Raw genomic sequence first — 21,944 nt, 5'->3', positions numbered from 1 at the left:
GCACATCCCTCCTGCCCGTCTCCTCTGCAGCCCAGGGCAGGACCCCAGGATGGCCTCCGTGATCCCTGGGCAGGCCTGACACCCGGGCCACCATTTCCATCTGAGGATGCATGCTCCTGGGTGCCTGGAAATGCCAGGGGAGGGAGTCAGGAAAGCGGAGGCGCTAATCTGAAGCCATCTTGGTGATAAGCACAGGTCCTGGAGAAGAGAAAGGACTTGGCCTTTAGGCTCTTGCTCTAACGTTTCCCAGCAGTGAACTCCACATGCCTAAGATTTCACTCTCTGGGCTCTCTTCCTTCCAGACTCCTGTCTGTGAGGAGAGTGCTCCCGGACCTTGGGTTTTCTCCATGGCCCTTCTTGCCTCTCCCTGCCCCCCCACCCCTCACTCTGTCTGGATCTAGCCTAAACCCATGATCTACAGCCCTGACAGGCCACTGTCTTCCCAGAATCCTCTCTGTGAGCCCCAGACACACAGAACCAAGGAACTGAGGTCCTCCCCTTCAAAGTCAGCAGGTCCAAAGTCAACGTCATGACACCGTCCAGCCCACTTCTACCTCCATTCTCTTAAGGAGGCAGCTCTGACCCATCAGCTCCTTGTGCACCATCCTTTGATAGCTCCCTTTTGTTTAAAGTCCAGCCTCTAGCTGAGCACTCAGACTGACTTCCACAGATTCTTCTGGCTTCTGTTCCCATCCTTCCCCATGTGCAGTGCTCCCTGATACACCCCTGGTGGTGGTGGGTTACTTGTCAAAACGCTGAGGGGTGCTACAGGCAGTTAATGCTCAGATCAGAGTCTGGGGTGCTAAGCACCCTGTCCCTGGAGGTGCAGGACGCCCGGAAGAAGCTTTCGCTGCCTCACGCCCACTGCCCAGCGCCAAGTCACCCCATGTTTCCCAAAGGCTAAGGCTCTCGGGCTCGTCTGTGCCTCTGAAGCTCCCTCTTCCTCATCCGTCCCCTACACCTTCCTGCATCCCTTTTGCGAACTGGGTCCTAACCCGCGGGCTGGATCAGATATGCCTCTGGGGTACTGGCACTGCGACAGGAGAGGCTTCCTAGGGCCTTGGGGGGTACGTGCTGCGATTCCCCTACTGGCCCTCTGTCACCCTGTGAACTTCTCGAGGGCAGGGTCCATACCAACAGAAGGTCCCTTGGACGGACACCTGGGGGGTGCAGTTGGTTAAGCCTCTGACTCTTGATTTGGGCTCAGGTCATGATCTCAGGGTTCATGAGTTCCAGCCCCACAAAGGGCTCTGCGGTGATAGTGCAGAGCCTGCTTGGGATTCTCTCTCTCCTTCCCCCTCTCTGCCCCTCCCCTTCTCTCTCAAAAAATAAACTATAAATAAAATAAAATAAAATAGTCCCTGGGAATAGAATGAGTGACCCAAGTGTTAGCTTTTCAGGGATTCTCCCTGGCCCTCCATTAAGAAAGGGGATTTACCTGCTGCTTTCTCCAGGAGCTGTCCACGCTGGGCCTGAACAGTGACCCGGAGGTTGAGCTGCGTGTCCTTCAGCTGCCTGTAGATTACAGGGAGGTGAAGCGGAGGGTCACCAGAATCTGGGAAGACCTTCAACCGCAAGTAAATGATGGCTGAGGAGGCAGCGGGGCTGGGGGGGGGCGCGGGGAGAGGGGTGATGATGAGATGGATCCCCAGAGCCTGTGAACCCCCCACCCTGGTTCTGGAGTTGCTGGCTGAGGTGCCATCCGCCCCCACGTCCCACCAGTAAGATCCTAAGGTTCTGGGTGTGTCTGGAAGAGTTTAAGCTGAAATACAGAGTCGATCTTGGAAGAATATTCTGGAGAGAGAGAGAAGGAGGAAAATAAATGGAATCTTTATTCCTCGCCGGGACTCAAAGATAGTTTCCACCTACCAGAGTGGCCCCTGGGTTGGGTCCCGGCCATGCCCAGGCAGGGCAGGTTGGTTGCGAGGTGACGAGTGAGGCCAAGACCTTTTGGGCCTGGAAAAGCGTGGAGCTGGTCCTGCACCCGGGGAGGTCCCGTCTACATGACGCCCAGCCTTTTTTATCCGAACAGAGTTATTCTATGAAAAACTGGAACAAATATCCATAAAACAGGAAAACCAGATGATTAGATCAACGCAACCACCAAGCCATTAAGACCCAAGTGTTTGGATAAAACGCTCAGCAGCTATTTTTTCAAAGAGGAAAAACAATCAGCTCAAGAAACCCTAACAGTATTTTAGCGCATTGTTACTAACTTGCTTTGTTAGAGTTTCATAAAAGAGATGGAAGTTTCCCCAGAAACAGGAAGCTTCTCCTGTGCCAGCCTTAGCCACCAGGGGGCCTCTGGGGACCCCTGGGGCAAAGAAGGGAATATGTTACCCTGGAAGAATATTTAGACCTATAAAAGCAGTTAAATTAAATGCCACATGGGTTTCTGTCCAGCTGTTTTTCTTTTCTTTCTTTTTTTTTTTTTTAATATTTTTTTATTTATTTCTAGGAGAGAGAGAGAGAGAGATAGCGTGAGCAGGGGAGGGTCAGAGAGAGAGGGAGTCACAGACTGAAACAGGCTCCAGGCTCTGAGCTGGCAGTCAGCACAGAGCCCGACGCGGGGCTCGAACCCACGAACCGCGAGATCATGACCTAAGCGAAAGTCGGACGCTTAACCGACTAAGCCACCCAGGCGCCCCATGTCCAGCTGTTTTTCATTCCAGCATATTCATTAAAGGCAGTCAGCGGGGAATCTCGGAGGTTGTGCCGGCCGGATCTGGGGTTGGAGATGTTTTGCGCCCGGTGCTGGTGCTCTCCCTTGACTTAGCCCTTCAGCTACATCCGGGGAGCAGGCCTCAGTTTCCCTTCCCTTGTGCTTCTGCAGCTCGTTGTGCACGTAGGGCTGGACGCCTCCGCCAAGGCCATCGTTCTGGAACAGTGCGCCAAGAACCGAGGTTACTGGGACGCCGACATCCGGGGCTTCCGGCCCGCGCGCGGCGAGTGCCTTCCCGATGGCCCGGAAGTGATCGCGTCAGGGGTCAACATGAGGGCCGTCCGCAAGCGCGTGGCGGTGGAGGGCGTGCAGGTGATCTACTCCCGCGATGCCGGCAGGTAGGCGCGGCGGGGGTCGGGTCCCTGGGCGGTGGGGAGGCTGCGTGGCTGGAGCGTGACCCGACCCGCTCCCGGGGTGTCCCCTGTCCCCACCGGGAGGCCGTCTGGCGCCGGCCAGCAGGCCGCTTGCTCACGCAGTGCCACCCAGGGTGCAGACCAGCGCATTGTCGCCCCCTCCTTCCCGGGCCTCGGTTCCAAGCCCGCCCCCCGCCCGCCGTGCCCCCTTCCGGGCCTCTGGTGCGTTGATGGAGGAGAAGAGATGGGGAGGTGTGTTTTGAGAGCCTCTAACGTCTTGTGGATGCTCGGTTTTTATTTCTTGCGGCCCGGTTGTGAGTAGCTGTTCTGATTCAGCCCCGCACAGAGGCTGATTTACCCTGGTTCCTGCGAACTCTGACCCGCAGTAGGGAGTTTCTCCAGCCCCCACAGAAGGAACGAAGGGAGAGGGGTTCCGAGGGCACAAGGGGCTTTGAACTAGTCACTTTGAAAATCTGGCCCTTTCTCAGGCTCGGCCACTTGCTGGTCTTGGGACGGTGAGACCGAGCGTCTCTCCAGGGCGCATTCCCCGCACATGCGCTTTCAGAGGCAGAAGAACAGAACCTTCCCGGGGGGCAGCCTGCCTTCTTCACGCTTGGCGGGTGCTTCGCTGTCCCTTTGGCTCACGTTGCCCCGGGCTTAGAGGCCCGCCCAAGGAGTAACGTGGCGTCTTGTGTGGTTGCAGATACATCTGTGATTACACCTATTACCTGTCTTTGCATCACGGAAATGGGCGCGCGGCACTCATCCACGTGCCGCCATTATCGTGTCGGCTGCCAGCGCCCGTGCTGGGCGAAGCCCTGCGGGTCCTCACCCAGGACATGCTGGCGCAGATGCGGAAGGCCGAGCCCGAAGCCTGGATCTCAGGAAGCTCAGCCTCTGGTGATCCCCGCCCAGGGGAACCGACTGGGGGACTGCTCCTTTAGAGAAAATTAAATGTTTCAGTCCTGTGTGCAGAGATCACCTGTGCTTTGAGAGACTTTTAAAAAAATGGCTTGTAAAACCGTTCACACAGAGGGGAAAAAAAGCTCGAAATTAGCCCAACGAAATCACAAAGGGTTATTTTATTGTCAGAAGAAAGAAGAACGCTCCGAAAGGCAGACATTGCACAAGGGATTAACTAGCTTCAGTTATGGTTTTCATGACAATAAAATGAAATCCTAGTAATTTTTTTTTCCCCCTCTTAAAAAGACTGTGCAGTGGGCCTGTGTGATCCTGCCCAGACTGCTAAAACCGCAGACCTGTTTGGCAGAGCCACACGTGATGGTGATCTGTGACCAGCTGGCCAGTCGGGAAACACAGGTGTAGCCGCCGCTGCTGCTGCCGGGCGCCCCATTCCTGGCCTCGGAGCTCGTGTATCCAGGTGCCGTGTGCAGCTTCTGCGCCACTGGGTCTCTAGTGTTTGGTTTTTCTTTTTCTAATCTTTTAAAAACTCGTGTGTTTTCACACACATGATAAAATTTACCCTTTTAACCATTAAAAAATTCTTTTAATGTTTGTTTTTGAGAGAGAGAGAGAGACATCGCTAGCAGGGGAGGGGCAGGGAGAGGGAGATACAGAATCCGAAGCAGGCTCCAGGCTCTGAGCTGTCAGCACAGAGCCTGACGCGGGGCTCGAACTCACAAACCCTGAGATGGTGACCTGAGCCAAGGTCGGATACTTAACTGACTGAGCCACCCAGGAGCCCCCTTAACCATTTTAAAGTGTTGAGTGGCATGATGTACATTCACTTGTACAGGCATCACCACCATCCATCTCTAGAACTTTCTCAACATCCCAAATTGAAACTCTGTACCCATTAAATAACATCCCCCCCTCCTGACTACCCCCAGCCCTTGGCAACCATTATTCTACCCTCCATCTCTGAATTTGATCACTCTGAGGGCCTCGTATAAATGAATTTCAATAGGTGTCCTTTTGTGACTGGCTTATTTCACTCAGCGTAGTGTCTTTGAGGCCCATCCATATTGTAGCCTGTGACTGAATTTTCTTTTTTGAGGCTGCGTGATAGTTCATTGTAAGTACAGGCCATGTTTTGTTTATCTGTTCATCTTTTTGTGGACACTGGGTTGCCTCCACCTTTTGGTTATTGTGAATACTAGTACTGTGCACGCAGGTGCACAAAAAAAGTTAGCGTTCCTAATTTCAGTTCTTTTGTTTATATACTTAAGAGTAGAACTGCTGGATCATAAGGCAATCCTATGAATTTTTTTAATGTTTTATTTACTTCTGAGAGAGAGAGAGACAACGTGAGCAGGAGAGGGTCAGAGAGAGAGAGAGAGAGATACAGAATCTGAAACAGGCTCCAGGCTCTGAGCTAGCTGTCAGCTCAGAGCCCAGCGTGGGGCTCAAACCCACGAACTGCGAGATCATGACCTGAGCCGAAGTCGGACGCTTAACTGACTGAGCCACCCAGGCGCCCCAAGGCAAACGGCCCAATACCGTTTCCCGTGGCAGTCACGCTGTTTTATATTCCTACCAGTAGTGTTTGGCCTTAAAGGAGAATAGCTAGGCTTGGCTTCTCCACCATGATGGGTGTTATACTTACTTTTTAGAAACAGAATCTCCCCTCTTCAGCTAGCATGTTGCCTTTGGGCAAACACCTGGGTCTTGTGTCCAGCTGCTCAAAGCAAGGATGTACTTGTCTTGTGTTTGCGGGGGGGGTGGGGGTCAGTATCCAGCGAGAGACATTGTGTTTTGGAGGAAGGGGTTGAAGGTGGCTAAGGTCTGGGAAATTTCTTGTTCCTTGTTGTGCTCACAGCCGTCACTTTCACTTAATTCCCTTTTAAAAAAGCATTATTCACGTAGTGTCCAGATTCCTTCACCGGAAGAGAAAGCATTTGGCGCTTAATAACAGAGGAAGTGGGCGGGCCTTGCTCGGCTCATCCTTAGCTCTGTGGCACCTTGTGCCTTTGGAACAAACTTTACGGGCCCCCTTTTGCAAATGAACCTGGCTTGTTCGACATAAAACAAGGTTTGGAGTCAAATCGTAGTGGATGAAAGCCAGCCGAGCGGGATGGCATGGCCAGCATGCAGGGCCTGGCTGTGTTGGTTGTTCAAGTGGTGACCCTTCTGTATTTGTGGGCAGACGCCTGCTACCCCTCTGTCCCCCTCCCCACTGTAGCCTCTGTCTCAGGCCCGGGGCAGGCAGGGGGCCTCGGGACCCCGCCTCAGTGCTTTTTCAGGTCGCTTGGCACCAAGTGATGCATGTTTTACAAACTGTTAGATGTCATCCAGTTGGGAGGCCCAGAGCTTGCTTGCTCGCTCGCTCTCTCATTTTTTTTTAAAAGAATTTAGAAGGCTTTATTTTCTGCAGTTTGAACAGTTTTTTTTAAAATTTTTAATCATTTTTTTACTTTCTAGAATTTATTTATTTTTTATAATTTGCATCCAAGTTAGCACATGGTGCAACTATGATTTCAGGAGTAGATTCCTTAATGCCCCTCCCCCACTTAGCCCCCCCCCCCAACTGCTCCAGTAACCCTCTGTTTGTTCTCTGTATTTAAGAGCCTCTTATGTTTTGTTCTCTCCCTGTTTTTATATTATTTTTGCTTCCCTTCCCTGTTCATCTGTTTTGTATCTTAAAAGTCCTCATATGAGTGAAGTCATGTGATAATTCTTTCTCCGACTAATTTTGCTTAGCATAATACCCTCTAGTTCCATCCATGCAGTTGCACATGGCAAGATTTCATTCTTTTTGATTGCTGAGTAATGCTCCATTGTGTGTGTGTGTGTGTGTGTGTGTGTGTGTGTGTGTGTGTATACACACCACATCTTTTTCATCCATTCATCAGTCGATGGACATTTGGGCTCTTTCCATACTTTGGCTGTTGTCGATAGTGCTGCTAAAACGTTGGGGTGTATGTGCCCCTTCAAATCAGCATTTTTGTATCCTTCAGATAAATACCTAGTAGGACAATTGCTGGGTTGTAGGGTAGTTCCATTGTTAGTTTTTTGAGGAACCTCCATACTGTTTTTCCAGAGTGTCTGCACCAGTTTGCATTCCCACCAGCAGTGCAAGAGAGCTCTTTCTCCGCATCCTCGCCAACTATTCTTGCCTGAGTTGTTCATGTTAGCCATTCTGACAGGTGTGAGGTGATACCTCAGTGTGGTTTTGATTTGTATTTCCCAGATGATGAGTGGTGTTTAGCATTTTTTTCATGTGTCTGTTGGCCATCTGGATATCTTCTTTGGAGAAGTGTCTGTTCATGTCTTTTGCCCATTTCTTCACTGGGTTATTTGTTTTTTGGGTATTGAGTTTGATAAGTTCTCTATAGATTTTGGATACTAAGCCTTTACCAGAGCTCCCTCTTGATGACCATCCCAGTCATCTCCCCCTGTGTGACCTCTGACATTCTTCAGGGAGAATCCAGAGGGCCCGATCACATGCTGCTCTCAGTGGCCCACCATCTTCTGTTGGTACATCCTGGGGCCTGTTTACTTGTGGCTGCTACATGGCAGTTCTGAGTCCATCTGAAAGCTGACCCAGCTTAAACAGGTTGAACCCTGGGTTGGTCACTTAATAGCTGGGGAGTCTCGAACACATCTGCAGGTTTGCTTATCCATAGAAGAGTAAAGAAAGTCCTTCCTTTGCAGAGTTGTGAATATCTGGTGAGAGAACAGATGTGCGAGTCTGTCCATGATGAGCACCCCCCGTACACACACACACACACACACACACACACACAACACACACACCTTACCGAGCGAGTCTGGGCTCGTGGCTGGACCTGTGACCAGAAGTACAGAAATAGCCCCATGGGATCTGTGGTCTTAAGAAGTGGCGCAGTGAGGAGAGGCTCTAACATTTGTAAAGACACATCACCTTCATCCTGAGAAGAAACTGCTGCTGCTTCTGGCTGAGGATGAGTGTGGAAGATGGCGCCTCAAGCCAAGAGCGCACCACTGATCTGCCGGGGAACGTGGGAGTGCCACACCAGACTCCTGTGTCCTCCTGCTGCCAGCCTATGCACCCTGCCCCCCCCAACCCCTGGAACTGAGCCAGCCTGTACCCATCAGTCATCCAGTGACGGTCCCGAGTGCCCGTGGTGAGCAGACACCCTGGGGCCACACCAAGAGCCTGAGACGGTCCTCTCTTTGAGGAAGGTGTTTTGTCTTTAGATCCGAATGTTTGTGCGACTCACTGGATCTGAAATAACTGTGGCCTTTGATTGACCTCTGCTGCCCACACCTTGCTAGCCTGCCCTTTACACAGTGCCTGACCTTGTTCCTGGAGTGTACTTTCTTACAGTCGAAGTGTCGAGAAATGATCGCCCTCCTGATGTGCTTGTGGTCTGATTCCAGAGCACTTACAGCTTGTTACCTTTGAATGTATATTGTTCACATTTCTTATTATAGCCATTTCCCATGGCCATAAAAAAAAAAAAAAAAAAAAAAAAGGTGCCTAGAGGCCCCGGGACAGGCCAAGATCAAGATCGTCAGCTAGAAGGTAACATTTTGAACAGCGCCAGCGAGCCACATCCCGTGTGCCTGATTGGTTTGCATGTGCATCCTGACTCTGCTGGCCATGCGGTACCAACGAGGACAGGGAAATGTGAAGGTTGAGTCCTTTGTCCCAGAGTCACCCGAGGGCAATCCTGCCTCGGCCTAACTTTTGTCAGTGGAAGATACCAGAAAAGTCTACAGATCGGTCAAAACTGAAGTATAGATTTCTATATTTTATGTATTCAAATTTCCTTCCAGCCAATTTAATGGAGGAAGAGACAGAAGAGCCTTGCTGTCCCCCGCAGCGATTTGCATGCTGCGAACACTCAGCCATCAGAAATAAAGCAGAGCCTCCATGCAGAACACCTCCGAGTGACATGTGTGAACACACATGCCACACGTAGCTCAGCTCCCTGGCCTCAGAAGCGTGGGGACTCTTCCAGAAAGGGAGGGGAACGAAGTCAGAGACCAAAAATGCATACAGAATTCTTTTATTTAACTTAAACCATGTAGTACTTTAACTACTAGAAAAAAGCAGAGTAAGAGAAACTAAAGTTGCCTTAGCTCCAGCCATTCAAAATAGACAAAGTTTCTTTTTTTTCCCCATAATGTAAAGAATCCAGAGTATATCGCAGTAACAGGAATAAATTCTTACAACAGAATATACAAAAACATTTTGAAATTTTTTTCATCTACTGATTTTTTTTATATAAACAGAGGAATTTTTTTAGGAATAATTTATACACAGAAAGTCATTTTATGTAACAAATTGGCCATGTTATTACCTTTTTTTTTTTACTTTTTTAAAAAACTTTTTTTAAACAAGAAAACTCAGAAAATGCATTATTTGCGATGCATCCATTCCATTGCGCCTTCTGGTTTGATTCTTTTTTCTCTCTGCCCCAGAGGTAGACACTCTGGCAAACCTCTCACCTCAACCTCACTGGCTTAGAAAGCAGACAGGTGTTTTTGCCAAGCATCTGTTCCACCTGTGGGCGTGTCTATGCAACGCCAAACATCTGCATGAATAGTGGAAAACAAAAAACCAATTGTTTCTGGACCTTTCTCCCATGTAGTGCAAAACATCCAGATATTTCTAATGATGGAGATTTTGTGGAGTAGTGTAGACATGGCCAATAATCCATTGGGGAGCGAGAGGAAATGGAGTCCAACTTAAACACATTTTTGTGTGTGTGTACTTTTTACGCAAAGGGACTTGTTTGGGACTGGAAAAATGTATCTTCGGTGTTCTGCCTTAAATAAAAGAACTAGGGTCTCTTCCTTGTTAGAACAAAGCGCTAATCACGATAGGAGGCATGTAAGCAAACGGCCTGCGCGCACCAGAATTACCATCCTTAGCGTGATAAGTCTGCATGCTGTGATCACCGCGCCATCAGGTCCTTCCCTCTCCAGGCATTGCATGCCCACGGTGACGACCCCACCAACCAAACCAGATGCTCCGGAGTGCCAGGGGCACGGCTGGGCTGCAACACCTCTGCTGTGTCCTTGGCCAATGAGGTTCTTTCAGTCTTACACTCCAAAGGGAAATGACCAGCGAAAGATGATCCCCTTCCCAACCAGAGGGTTCCAGAAGACCAAGATACTGAAGATACAGAACTACTTCTTAAATCATCATCATTCTTTTGTTATAAACTAGGGCACAAAGCATGGGGGGGTGGAGGGGAAAAGGGTGAACCACGGCCTGGGTCAGGGGGGGAAAAATCTTTTTTTTTTTTTTTTTTTGGCATATTGTAAAGCTAGCTAGTAAACAGGTGTCCTAAAAAAATGGATCACAAACACATTTGCACACACAGAGAAAAAAAGTGTCTTTAAATTATTTTCGGCAATTATAAACTACAAACATTTTATAAAATTATTCTATGTTCTTACAAAAATGCAATGAAACATTTAATTAGTTCTTGTAAACCAGATCTTCGTCAACTGACTACCCGTAATCTACTGGACTTAAGAGCCCTATTGAAAACACTAATGAGTGACTAATTAAAACAATGTTTAACCAGAAAGATGTGGACACACGCAAACGTGGACGTACAGATGAGCGACCATTATGTCCTTGCATAAACAAGGTGAAACAAAACTCTAAAGTCATGCCCCAGAACTGACAACCGACCGGTGCGATGCAGTTCGCGTTCTTGAACGATCTCACTGAACTGCAGCAACCGTTTCCGAAGGAGGATGTCAGGTTTATGTGTTGGAACCAAATGCCCTTGGATGACTGCTGCGCCTTGATGTGGTCTGATACCTTCAGAAACCATCAAGTTCAAAACATGGCCCACACTTCTTCCTAGCCCTGTACCCTTCTGCTTGCCAGTCTTTGCTCCGTGTCACGTTGTGACCCTGTTACAGTGGCTTCCCGCTGCCTGATCTTCCCACCCTCAAGGAGTGTTCATCTGCTTTTCCTCTAAATGACCAACCAGTCATCTAAGCTGGATGCCCAAAATGAAACCTTCTGGCCTGTCTGAGGTCTGTATCTTCAGCATCTCTGGCAACAGAGGTTCAATCTACACAGCATCCTCTCTAGAAGTTCTCATTTGTGCCACCGACTAGTCAGAGGGGAGGAAGAAAGTTTGACTTTCATCACTCGTGCTTAGAGAGTGGATCTGGTCCGTATCTCCCAATGCTGCTTAGCCCAGGAAATTAAAAAAAACAAAACAAAACAACAACAACAACAGCTGACAAACACAGAAGTTAACAGCAACAAAAGAACAAACCCCAAACCTTACATGCGTTTCTGGGACTGCTGGAACGGGCCAAGGCATACTGTGGAGCATTACTGTCAACCGGAGGGTGCCTGTGTTTTGGAAAGGAGTTGCCTTTGACACTGGCCACCCCAGGAGGACCCAGCAGTGACAGCTGAGGACCTTGGGCCAAGCATCCTAGCCTTCTCACCAATCTGAGCTAGTGTGGCCTTGCCACAACAGCAGCCTGCATCATGCACAGCCACCTGCCAACAGAGGTGAGCTGCTGAGAAAGAGGCTTTGGTGGAACAAACTGGCCTAGAAATTGGCATCATACTTGGCTCGGAAATCGTTATCCCAACCAAAACACACCACCTCGTGCCAAGCATTTTGCCATTGGGTAGTTCCACAGTAACCACTTTTTTCCCCCTATTTTACGAAGCCACTTTTCCTGCCATTGAAATGTCGTCCCACGTCCTAAGAGACAGATTGGAAGGAGAGGCCACTGTTGGCCACAAACACGGTCTTCTATCTTCCAAGGAGGAAGCTCATTCCAACTGTGTGTCAAACGTCATGACATCCCATAAAGGAGAGCTGGGGTGGTCTGGGCGTCACACAGCTGAAGTTCGACAGTGTCTCCAGAACACACCAGCTCCCGCTGCCTTGGGGAAGGGCTGTGTGTACTAATGTTTTAATGCTCACATCAATTCAATGATGTGCCTCAGTGGTTCACGTCACTTGAAGCAGCGTGAGCTGCTGTCAGAAGGAGGTTGCATGGAAAAAAATGCCACAACTCAGCTTGATTAAATTATGTGGAGCCTACAAAAGAGAAAACTCAAGAAGAGGCGGGAAAATCAGCATACGATGAGGCTAGAACTGTGGACAGATGATGCCTTGGTAGAGTCAAGGTGGGTGGTTTGGTCCAGTAAAATGACTGCACCATCGCGCAAGCAAAATTTTCTTTTATTTGAGTGTTTCTGAAGCATTCGTTAGGATGGGCACTACGCTATTAGTGTTTTCTTTCTACTTAAAGAGCAACTGCCTACATAAAACAAAGACAGAAGGACACCGACGACTTGGACAGTTGAAACGAAACCCTTAGAACCAGCTGAATGATCTGTAGAAATCCAGTTGTGGAAACCGGGAGGTTTGTGCAAAAGAGGAGAGGCTACTATTCCAAGGGGTCACCTACGGTGTGGAAGAAGAAAACCCTGATCTGACAGTATTTCTCAGTGACCTTAAGATGCCAGGGGGTGGGGGAAAGAGAGTGGTGTGCCGGCAGGACGGAGCTGCAGCGCGGGGTCTGAAAGGAACCCCCCGCCCTTGGGGAGCCCCCCTCCCACGTCTCCTAGAAAGGGTGCCAGTGCCTGTGAGAGCAGCTGCTGGAAGTGGGGAGCCCGCCATCCGCCCCTGTGAGCAGCGGGGTGGCGGGGAGGCAGTGCCACCCTGGGAGGAGGCCGGGCGTCCGCCGCCAGTCCCTTCCAGCCCGAAGGGTTGGTCTCTGTTTTCCCCTGGGGGAGGAGGGGATGAGGGGGAAGTGGGGGAACAGTCGGGGGGAGGGGGGCCCTCCTGTGTGCATCCTCGAGTGCAGCGCCCTCTGTGCGCTCGGGCAGGAGGCCTGAGGGCCGGGCGCTCAAGGCGCCGACGTGGCTGCACCAGCGATCGGAACCAGTGCAGGCCTGGCCTTGGCGGCCGAAGGGGCGGCCCGAGACCCGAACGCCGCCGCACGGGACAGGCGCGGTCATGGCCCAGAGACTGACTGCCCACCTCGGTGCTCCCTGTCCTCAAAACCTGCAAAACGAGTCGTCTCTCAGATGACCAAATTTGCGTGTCATTCGATCCGCGCAAAGGCTGTTTCAGTGACAGCCTGGGACGGCCAGGCAGCCTCCCAGCCCCCCACCCCGCTGCCGCTCGGGGCGCCCTGGGCCGGGAGGGAGGAAGGGAATCCTAACAGGAGCCTCCCAGGAAGCCCAGCGAGGAAGGGGAGGGGGAGGAGGAGGGGGAGGAGGAGGGGGAGGAGAAGACGAGAAGTCTGGGGAAAAGGCAAGCTGTGTGAACTGAGCGGAGAGGCGGGTTAGTGTGGCTCCGACCCGGAATACGGCCTCCTGGCCTCTCCCTGCCTGGTGTGCGCAGCCTGTGTGTGGATGAGGTTACCGGTACCGACGGCATGCTGTCAGGTGCTGAGAGATGGGAGATGTAGTCGTCTGTATATACACACATATAAAAAATAAGAGTGAGGTAGATAAATGTTTGAAAACCAAAACCAAACACGAAAACAAAACCAAAAAAACCAAAAGAAACCCGAAAACTCTCCTGTCTTACACACACACGCACACACAAAACCCTTTCCTCGGTATTTAAATTCATAATGGGGGGGCTTCTCTACAGTGATTGAAACTGGTATCACAAAATAAATTAAAACTCCTACATATAATACCTTCTTAATTAACTTTTTTTCTTTTTCTCAGTTTTTTCTTTTTTTTTTTTTAAGGGGGAAAAACTACGGGGCAGAGGCTCGAGAACAAGGCAGGACTGAAGCAACCGACCAGAAAAAGCGCGACACGCTCGCTTTCTCGTGTCTCGTCTCCAGTCTCGACTGGCAACCGTCAGACTTTAGCTTTGTTCTTCCTCGTACTTTAAACATTTCCATCCCAGAAGCAACTCGGGTGCTGTCATCACTCTGGTGAGAAGTGCTAAAAACTAAACAAAACAAGACCCCTGGGCCCCGGGCCCCGAGGACTGGGATTCCTGGCCGCGGGGGAGCGAGCCGGCGCCAGGGCTCCAGTCCCCCCTCAACCGCCCCGGGGGGGCGCACCGGGCTCCTGGGCCACCGGGCCACCGGCCACCGTGGTGTCCGTGCGCGCTCCGTCCCGACCGGGCCCCTCTGACCCCGTACCCTGGCGGGGGTGGGGGCTGGCTGATGCCCCGAGGAGGCCCCCCCCGGGGGCCTCCTCCCTGCCAGTGTCTGGGAGGCCCCCTGGGACTTTCTGGATCTGGAGGTGGGTAGGTGGGACTGGAGGGCGGCGGCGGCGGCCACGGAGGGGCCCGCGGGACGCCGCTCTGCTGCACCCTTGGACTCAGCAGCCGGTTGTCATGGGATGGAAGGGCTAAATGTCCATTAAAAAAAAAAAAAAAAAAAGAAGTAATCCAAATGCCTAGCGTCTGCAGCTCCAACTGTTGTTGTGCCCAGGAATTAAAAAAATAGAGAGATCTGTGTGTCACGACTGACACGGGGGTGAGGGAAAGAGAAGGCGAGACTCTCTGACGACGGCAACTAGGAACACTGAACAACGTATTTAACCTTTTGTTTTCTGACCTGAGTTTGCTTCATGTCTTGCACTGTAACAGACTCCAGCGTGGCAGAGAGCAGGCCGGGCGGGGGAGGGGGGGCGCGGGGGGTGCCGGCCTCCCTCGCCGGCCTCCCTCGCCAGCCTCGTGCCCACAGAGCCTACGGGTAAGAACGCAACTAACGGGCAGGGGGAGCGGGGAGCAGGGAGGGGAGGGCGTTATTTATAAAAAGGCATCAAACAGTTCATGGCAGATTATGTTCGAGAAGTTATCGATTACTGGGAAGAGAGGAAGAAAGTCACGCACTCGAGTACAAAGCGTAAGAAGTTTCTTGGAGTGAGCAGAGAGGGAAGGAGGGTAGACCTGAAGGTTTTCATAGATTAAATCCACAAAGATAAAGGACAAAAAAAATAGCAGCTTTTTTTTTTCTGTACAGACGTATAGATGAATATCTGAACCGTAAAAAAGTTATAAAAGTGACATGAAAGACGATGTGTATGCAAATGTCTCACGGTCTAACATAGAACTGTAAGGCCGTGGAGAAGTCCTAGTAACAGAGGAAATGTCAACGAAGCTTAGGATGCTTGAATCCATTTACTGCTTTTCTTCTTACTGTTGTGATGGTGTCTGAATTTCTGTTCCTTGCAAACCTGCATAAACAGTTGGGCTGAGTCCCTGGAAACCCCTTCCCATCTGTGTCCTGGGGGCCGGGAGCCAGGGGTGGGGGGCTGAGGTGGGGGGACAGGAGACTGGCACGTGGACGACCTTTACTCATGTCTTCCAGGCTCGTGACAGGGCCTGTTTTCTCCACAATTCTAGTTGGGGGGGGGGGGCGGGTGGGTTGGGGAGGCTAGCAGATGGGGGTGGGGAAGAGGGGCAGGGAAGCCGGGTCTGGCTTCTCCCAGTCTTCACCGAGAGAAAATCCCATCCTGTCCACTTCCCCCAAATAACAGCCTAGTCAGAAAGCGATCAGACCTGTGTGGACGTAAGACTTGAAAAGAACGCCAGGGGCGACCAGATGGAGCGCGTCATCCGTGTGGCCCTTAAATGATGTGACTAGATGCCATGCTCGCCCCATGCCTCTGGAAACAAGGAGATAAGTGTGGGGGGGCCGTGAAGGAGGAAGGTCAGGGTTTTGGCAGAATTTGGCAGCGTTAAAATGGTGACAACCTCGAATGAATGATGGCCCTTTTTAAATTTTGTATGTCCCTAAAAAGGTGAAAGATACAGGTAAAAAAATTCCGTCTCAAGGTGTTTTGTTTTGTTTTGTTTTTATAAAGACCTACGGTGACAGGCAGGTGTGCACAGGGGCAATGGGGGGCCACAGGGAGGGACAGCCGCTTCCTTGATCAAAAGGGCGTCCCAGCTGGGCTTGCGGCAAGTATTTTTCCATTATGAAGCAGAAAGAAAGAGAAAGGTGAGAGAGAGAGAGAGAGAGGAGGGAGACAAAATTAGAGGAGAGACAGGGAAAGAGTGAGGAGACTCGATTCTCAAGTGTTCTGTTGCTATTAAGTGTTGTCATTAAGGTTCTTAAAGGCCCATGTCAGTTAAGGGTTCGGGTAGGGAAATAAAAAGCTGCTTGCATATTGAAAAAAGGAACATCCCGAATGTGTTTACTGCAGAGAAGCCGTCTCCCGCGGGCAGCAATGGCAGTTCTGGAGATCCACTGAGGTACAGGAGGCTGTGAATCGATTGCGAAAACTCCCCCCCTCCCCCCACCCGCCGCCGAGCGTGCACACACGTTACTGTTTGCACGGGATCCGGGATCCAAGGATCAGCAGGTCGAAGACTGGGGCAGAGGCAAGGCCCTCTCGTTCTTGCGTCCCCCGTTCATGTGCGCGTAAGGCTGTCTCTCGTCGAAGCTGGCGCGGAGCACCAGCACGCCGGGGCCCGGGCCGTTCTCGGCCTTGTGTCCTGAGTGTCTGTCGGGCAGCGGCAGGGAGGACGAGGAGGCGGAGGGGTCCAGGGGGATGCTCTCCATGTCCTCCGGCTCCAGGTCCAGCTCCTCCGGCTCGGGCGGCTTGTTCTCCTCGCTGTAGTAGAAGGACACCTCCCGGAAGCCGGGCTCCATCTCGTCCTTGATGCTGCTGATGATCTCCAGGAAGGAAGGCCTCATCTTGGGGTTGTACTGCCAGCACATGCGCATCAGTTCAAACCTGGGACAGAGACAGACAGACAGACGGTGGCTCCCGGGCCGCTTGCTCTGGCCTCCCTGCAGCCCCTGCCCGCCGCGCGTGCACCGAGAGCAGGGAGACAGCTCGGCCATTTCTCTCTGGACGGTGGCCCCCACTGCTTTCACTCCAGGGACCCAGGACCATCACCGGGACAAAACCCAACCTCTCATTTCCTGAGGATAAATCCGGGTTCGCGCAGAGTCTGTCATTACAGGTGTTACGGGGACAGTGCTAAGAAATAAGAACCCGACATGGCATCCACGTGAGCATCTCTTGGAGCCACCAGTGAAACACTCCTTCTGGAACTAGAGTGCGGGAAGCCTCTGGTGTGTCACTAATAAGGCCTAAGAACGGGGCACCTGGGAGGCTCCGTCGGTTAAGCGTCCGACTTCAGCTCAGGTCATGACCTCACGGTTTGTGAGTTCAAGCCCTGCACTGGGCTCTGTGCTGACAGTGCGGAACCTGCATGGGATTCTCTCTCTCCCCCTCTTTCTGCCCCTTCCCTGCTCGGACTCTCTCTCAAAATAAATAAAAATAAAGTTAAAAAAAAAAAAAAAGGCTTAGGAGTGATCACAGCTATCCTGACAGTGACCTCTCCTTCAGCCCCACTTCCCGGGGCCGGGCACGGCCGGCAGAGAGACGCGGGGCCGCGAGGCGGAAGGAGCGCACGGCCGGGCTCTGCGGTCGCGGTCTAGCCTCCCGGGCTGCCTGCCGCGCCCACCACCCAGGGTCCGGCCTCGCGTCCAGGCAGCGCCGAACTGAAAGTCCTACGAAGACCTGCAGCCAGACCCCGACAAGGCGGGAAGGCCCAGCCGGGTGCAAGGGTCCCTGCCCAGGCGAGGGGACAGGCAGAGAACACGGCACGAAGCCCGTGCCGGGTCTCACCAGCTGGACCACGGCGGCGCCTGGGCTGCAAACTTCTGTGAGGCCTCAGAGTCCAGCGGACGACGGGAGGCGGCCTCCCCCCTGCCCCGCGCCCCCCGGCTGAGGAGCAGGAGGCTGCATGAGTAAGAAGGGAGGGGGGTGGTGTGCTACTGCCAGCAGCCCGGCCCCAGGGGACGCCTGCGCTTGGACACGTGTTCAGGAGGCCCAGGGGAGGCGGGGATGCTTCTTACGAACCCGGAATGCAGAGAGACCCAGCCGAGGAGACCTTGGGAGCAAAGGCGAGGGTGACCAGCACCCAGGCCGGCCACAGGGCCAGACGAGGCTCCAGTCTGAGAAAGGGCTGGACAGCAGCCCTGTCGCGCGTGAGCCAGAAACAGAAGAGCCTTCCCTTCGTCAGGGTTCTCGCCAGAAGATACTGTTCTCTGTTTTGTTTTAAAACTTCTGGCCAAAGAGGGGCGTTCAGTGGTCAAGGTCATGATCTCACAGTTTTTGAGTTCGAGCCCCACATCGAGCTCTGTGCTGACAGCTCGGAGCCTGGAGCCTGCTTTGGATTCTGTCTGTCTGTCTCTGTCTCTCTGTCTCTCGTTCTGCCCACCCCCCCGCTCAATCTCTGTCAAAAATAAACAGTAAACAAATTTTTAAAACTTCTGGCTAAAGAGATGCCTTTCAGTAAAAATAGCTAAATGGAACTCCCCATATTCAGGAAGCACACAGCCCCCAAACTGGCTTCGAGCATTCTGTCAGGCTGACCACCCGAGTGGCCCCAGGGAAGACACCCACGGAACACCAGACCAGCCTGCAAAGACAAAGCCCTAAGCCATCCTGGCCGAGCTACCTTGAAGGTCCTGGCGGGGTTGGTGGCAGGTCGGGGAGGGAAGAGTATGTGACCGGGAGGGAGGGTGGGAGCCCGAGACAGACTTTCTGCCTCTGCTGCCGCCGGGTTTTACAAATTGGTTTTTATAAATCGCCGTGCACTGGACCAGCCACGCCCGTCTGTTTATATATGTCTGTGGCTGCTTCAAAGGCCACCCTCGAGGTGGGCAGCTGGAACAGACTGCCTGGCCGAGGAGCCCATAGTGCCGGCTGGGTGGCCCTTTACGGAAAACGTGTGCCACTTGTGCTCTGGCAGAAAAAGATGTGGACAAAATACGAAGACCAGCCTTTTTCCCTCGGCCACACCGCTAACCACGTGGCAGGGGTGACCTTTGGTAATGCATCCGGTGACACGCGGTGGGTGTCGGGCAGGTGGGGTTTTCAGTGTGTGGGCTGCTTGAACCCTCACAAGGCCTAGAAGCAGGTGCATTGTAACATGTCCCCATTTTGTAGATGAAGCAGCAGAAACACCGAGAGAGTAGATGGTTTGTCCGAGGCCCCCACACCGGCGAGGATGGAGCGGGATGGCGTTCTCTGTGAAAGAGTATGGTGGCGCTTTGAACACCATCTACCTCAGGGAGAGGACTTTTGTCAACTGCAACAAGAGAAACCATGGTCCCCCTAGGAGACCCGTTCCTGTCCTCAGTGTGACAGCTCCTGCCCGGGTCACGTGACACACAAGCCTGCCTCCCCTTACCTCCCATTGTTGCCTATGAGAGAGGACTCCCCTCTTGCCCCCCCCCCCCCGCAAATAAATCGGGCCGTAAATACACGAGACCCCTCTCTCTGGCTCGCCTGTGATTTCGTCTCCGGCTGCCTGGTCCCTGAACAGAAGGGCAGCCAGGGCCAAGAACACGTGATGTGCCTGGCTTGGAGCCCCTGTGGCCGGGGGTGGCGGGGGGGAGGGGAGGTGCCGAGGAGGTGCCACCAGTGCCTGGAGTGCCATCAGCACGAAGAAGCCACGTGCTGCCACTCTTAAACCCTCCCAGAGTCACAGCCCTTCCAGGCCTGCCCATAAAAGGAAGTCTTTCTTACTCCGTAGGATTCACGACCTTGTTTACACTATGTCCACAAGAACACTTTCCAGTAGACTCTAGAAGGATTTATGAGCTGATAAATCTCTTCTTTTAAAAGGCACATGTTTTGTAACCAGTCAGCTCTGGGAAGGCAGAGCAGTGCTTTACCCGGTGTGCAGACACTTAGAGACAAGTGGGACCCGAGGAGGCGGTGTGAGGGAAGAGGGACAACTGTCCTGCACACAGGGCGCCTGGGGACCGCCACCCTCCTCTCGGCGCTGCTGCACGCATGCAGGTGGTGATCACAAGCCAAGGTGTGAGAGGTGGCCTGGCCTCGGTCCACCTGACAATCAGTGCAACAAAGACTAGATTCTAGAAGGCCCCGCACGGCCCGGCACGCCCCTCCTCCACCTCCTCCTCCTCTTGGCAGCCTAGAACAGCCAGGATTGTCGTATTAGCCACTTGCTTCTCAGCTGGGCCCGCCAGTGCCACTCACCCCATGCCACCCTGGCTTTGGACTGAGACCAGACGCGGGGCCCAGCTACCAGGGACGGCCCGCAGTCGCACGGCCGAGCAGGCAGGAACGGCCATTCCTGACTGGATTCTACTCCAGCGCCCCAGGCCCGCACAGCCAGCCCAGAACCACAGCAACGGGGAGAGGCACGTTCGACGACTGCGGAGACCACCCGAGTCCACTGTGTGTGTTTCCGGCTCCCCTATGAGCTGGGGACTCTCTGGGCTAAAAAGTCCCAATTCCTTCCTGCGCCGTGTGTACGGAGGACTTCCCTGGCAAGGCTCTGGACCGGTGACATGGTGGAAGTTCTACGGAAAAAATACGGCCTCCTGGCCCTGGGCTCCCCACTCGGGGCGCACCTCCACTCCAGCCCTGTCCTGCCCTCCGTCCTTCCGCCACCTGGCTTCTGAAAGCCGGGGCCTCGCCTCGCAGCCCTCTCTGGGGATGTGGGCACTCAGCGTGCGGACACAGGCACTCGAGGACGCTCGTGGCAGAGATGAGAGCATAAGAGGTGGTTAAGGGCGGGCGTGGCTGTCCATTTAAAATGCGGAGCCACCAGCGGACCACGAGCCAAAGCTGATCTCGTGCCACTTGCCAATACATGAATTCAAACGGAGTCTCGACATAAAGGCTCACGAGCCTGGGCTGCCTGTGGCTTGGACCACAGGACTCGGCGCTGTTGAGTGGATGGGGCTTCCCGGCTGCTCTGAGGAGCCCACCCCAGCTGCTTGTGGGCATCCCTAAGACGCTGCTGCCAAGCCGAAGCCCACCACTCCCCCACCCCTGCATACCCGCCCCTGGCTACCCTGCTAGTGCCAGCTCAGACCTCTGGAGCCACACGGCTGATGTGCTTGCTCTCCCACCTGGGGGCCCAGCAGGGCTCGTGGGCAACTCCCAGGGGCTCGGGACCTTCCTTTCCTCTGGCAGAAGCAGGAGTCCATTCTTTTGTCGCTGTAACCAAAGGACCCCTCTCCCCTCTTCTTTACCTAAGCTCACCAATAAATTCAGAAGGACCACACGGACACTCCCTGCGCGACCAGCTCGCCTCCTTCCGTTCTGTCCTTTTCTTGGGGGAGAGCAATTTGCCAAGGGGGTTCTGGATGGCAAAGTAGAAATGCCTCCGGAGTGAAACATTTAATGTCCAACAGTCACCCCTCCGTGCGAACTTCCTTGTCACTCTTTGCCGGGAACAGGAAGTACACCGCCTTTCCCACGGCAGGTGCGCGGCTTCCCAGGCATATTCAAATAGATCAGAACACCAGTCACCGGGAGGTCCATCAGCTTCTGGAGTACCACAAGTTTCTCAGAGGCCAACGTTTCTCCGAGTCAGAGAGAAAGCTCGACGGAGACACCTCCCCTCCTGCCACCCCCAAACCACATGCACGAAACTGATGCCTGCTTTCTCAAACCGTGGCTAAGCTTGCTCCTCCGTTCTGGCACTAGACACTTGGATGCCAATTCAGCGGGCATCACTCCTTTTACTCCATTACTGAGATGTGTTTTCCCTGAAGGAAGAATTTTCTTGTAACGAGCTGACTGTTCATGGAGAACAGTCACCTGTGAGGGAGCCTGGGCGTCAGTGGGGTGTGGTACCCAGCCCGTGGTGAGCCCCACCTCCTCGGGTTCATGCCACCTGTACTCCGCCCCCCCCCCCAATCACTGAGGGCCACCCCCGAGGGTAGGCCAGGAAGGACGCTGTGGCTTCCTCTCTGCTCTGGAATCCTTTGCTCCCGGGCCGGCTGTGGCCTAGGGCCCAAATCTAGCCTTCTGTTTGATTTTTTGTGTGAGGCCTATGAGCTAAGGATGGTTTTTATACCTGTAAATGGCTGGGGGAGAAAAACAAAATAAGAATATTTTGTGATATGACAATTACATGAAATTCAGGTCCCAGTGTCCCCAAATACAGTTTTACTGGAGCACAGGCTCGCTCATTCCCGGGCTGCCTGTGACCGTATCT

The 21,944-nt window shown here is 53.0% G+C and overlaps 2 protein-coding genes across 3 annotated transcripts in view; one reads left to right on the top strand and one right to left on the bottom strand.

The window, feature by feature from the left end:
• Positions 1–1,013: 1,013 nt before the first annotated feature.
• On the top strand, positions 1,014–4,029 carry PGPEP1L (pyroglutamyl-peptidase I like). Its single transcript, XM_039235062.1, is given in 5 exon segments — positions 1,014–1,067; positions 1,455–1,577; positions 2,834–3,060; positions 3,779–3,929; positions 3,931–4,029. Coding segments are annotated over 5 exon segments (654 nt in total).
• A 6,226-nt stretch (positions 4,030–10,255) lies between these two features.
• Positions 10,256–21,944, bottom strand: part of IGF1R (insulin like growth factor 1 receptor) — a 307,618-nt gene continuing 295,929 nt past the window's right edge. For both annotated transcript variants that reach the window (XM_039235040.1, XM_039235041.1), the window contains one exon: positions 10,256–16,681. In XM_039235040.1, the coding sequence (XP_039090971.1) occupies positions 16,300–16,681 (382 nt within the window). In that variant the 3' untranslated portion in view covers positions 10,256–16,299. The remainder of the gene's footprint in view (positions 16,682–21,944) is intronic.

The sequence above is a fragment of the Hyaena hyaena genome, unplaced genomic scaffold (assembly GCF_003009895.1).
Source record: "Hyaena hyaena isolate Hyena2069 unplaced genomic scaffold, ASM300989v1 scaffold_95, whole genome shotgun sequence".
Taxonomy (NCBI): domain Eukaryota; kingdom Metazoa; phylum Chordata; class Mammalia; order Carnivora; family Hyaenidae; genus Hyaena; species Hyaena hyaena.
Note: the sequence above shows the minus strand (reverse complement) of the source record. Positions and strands in the feature narration are given on the sequence as shown.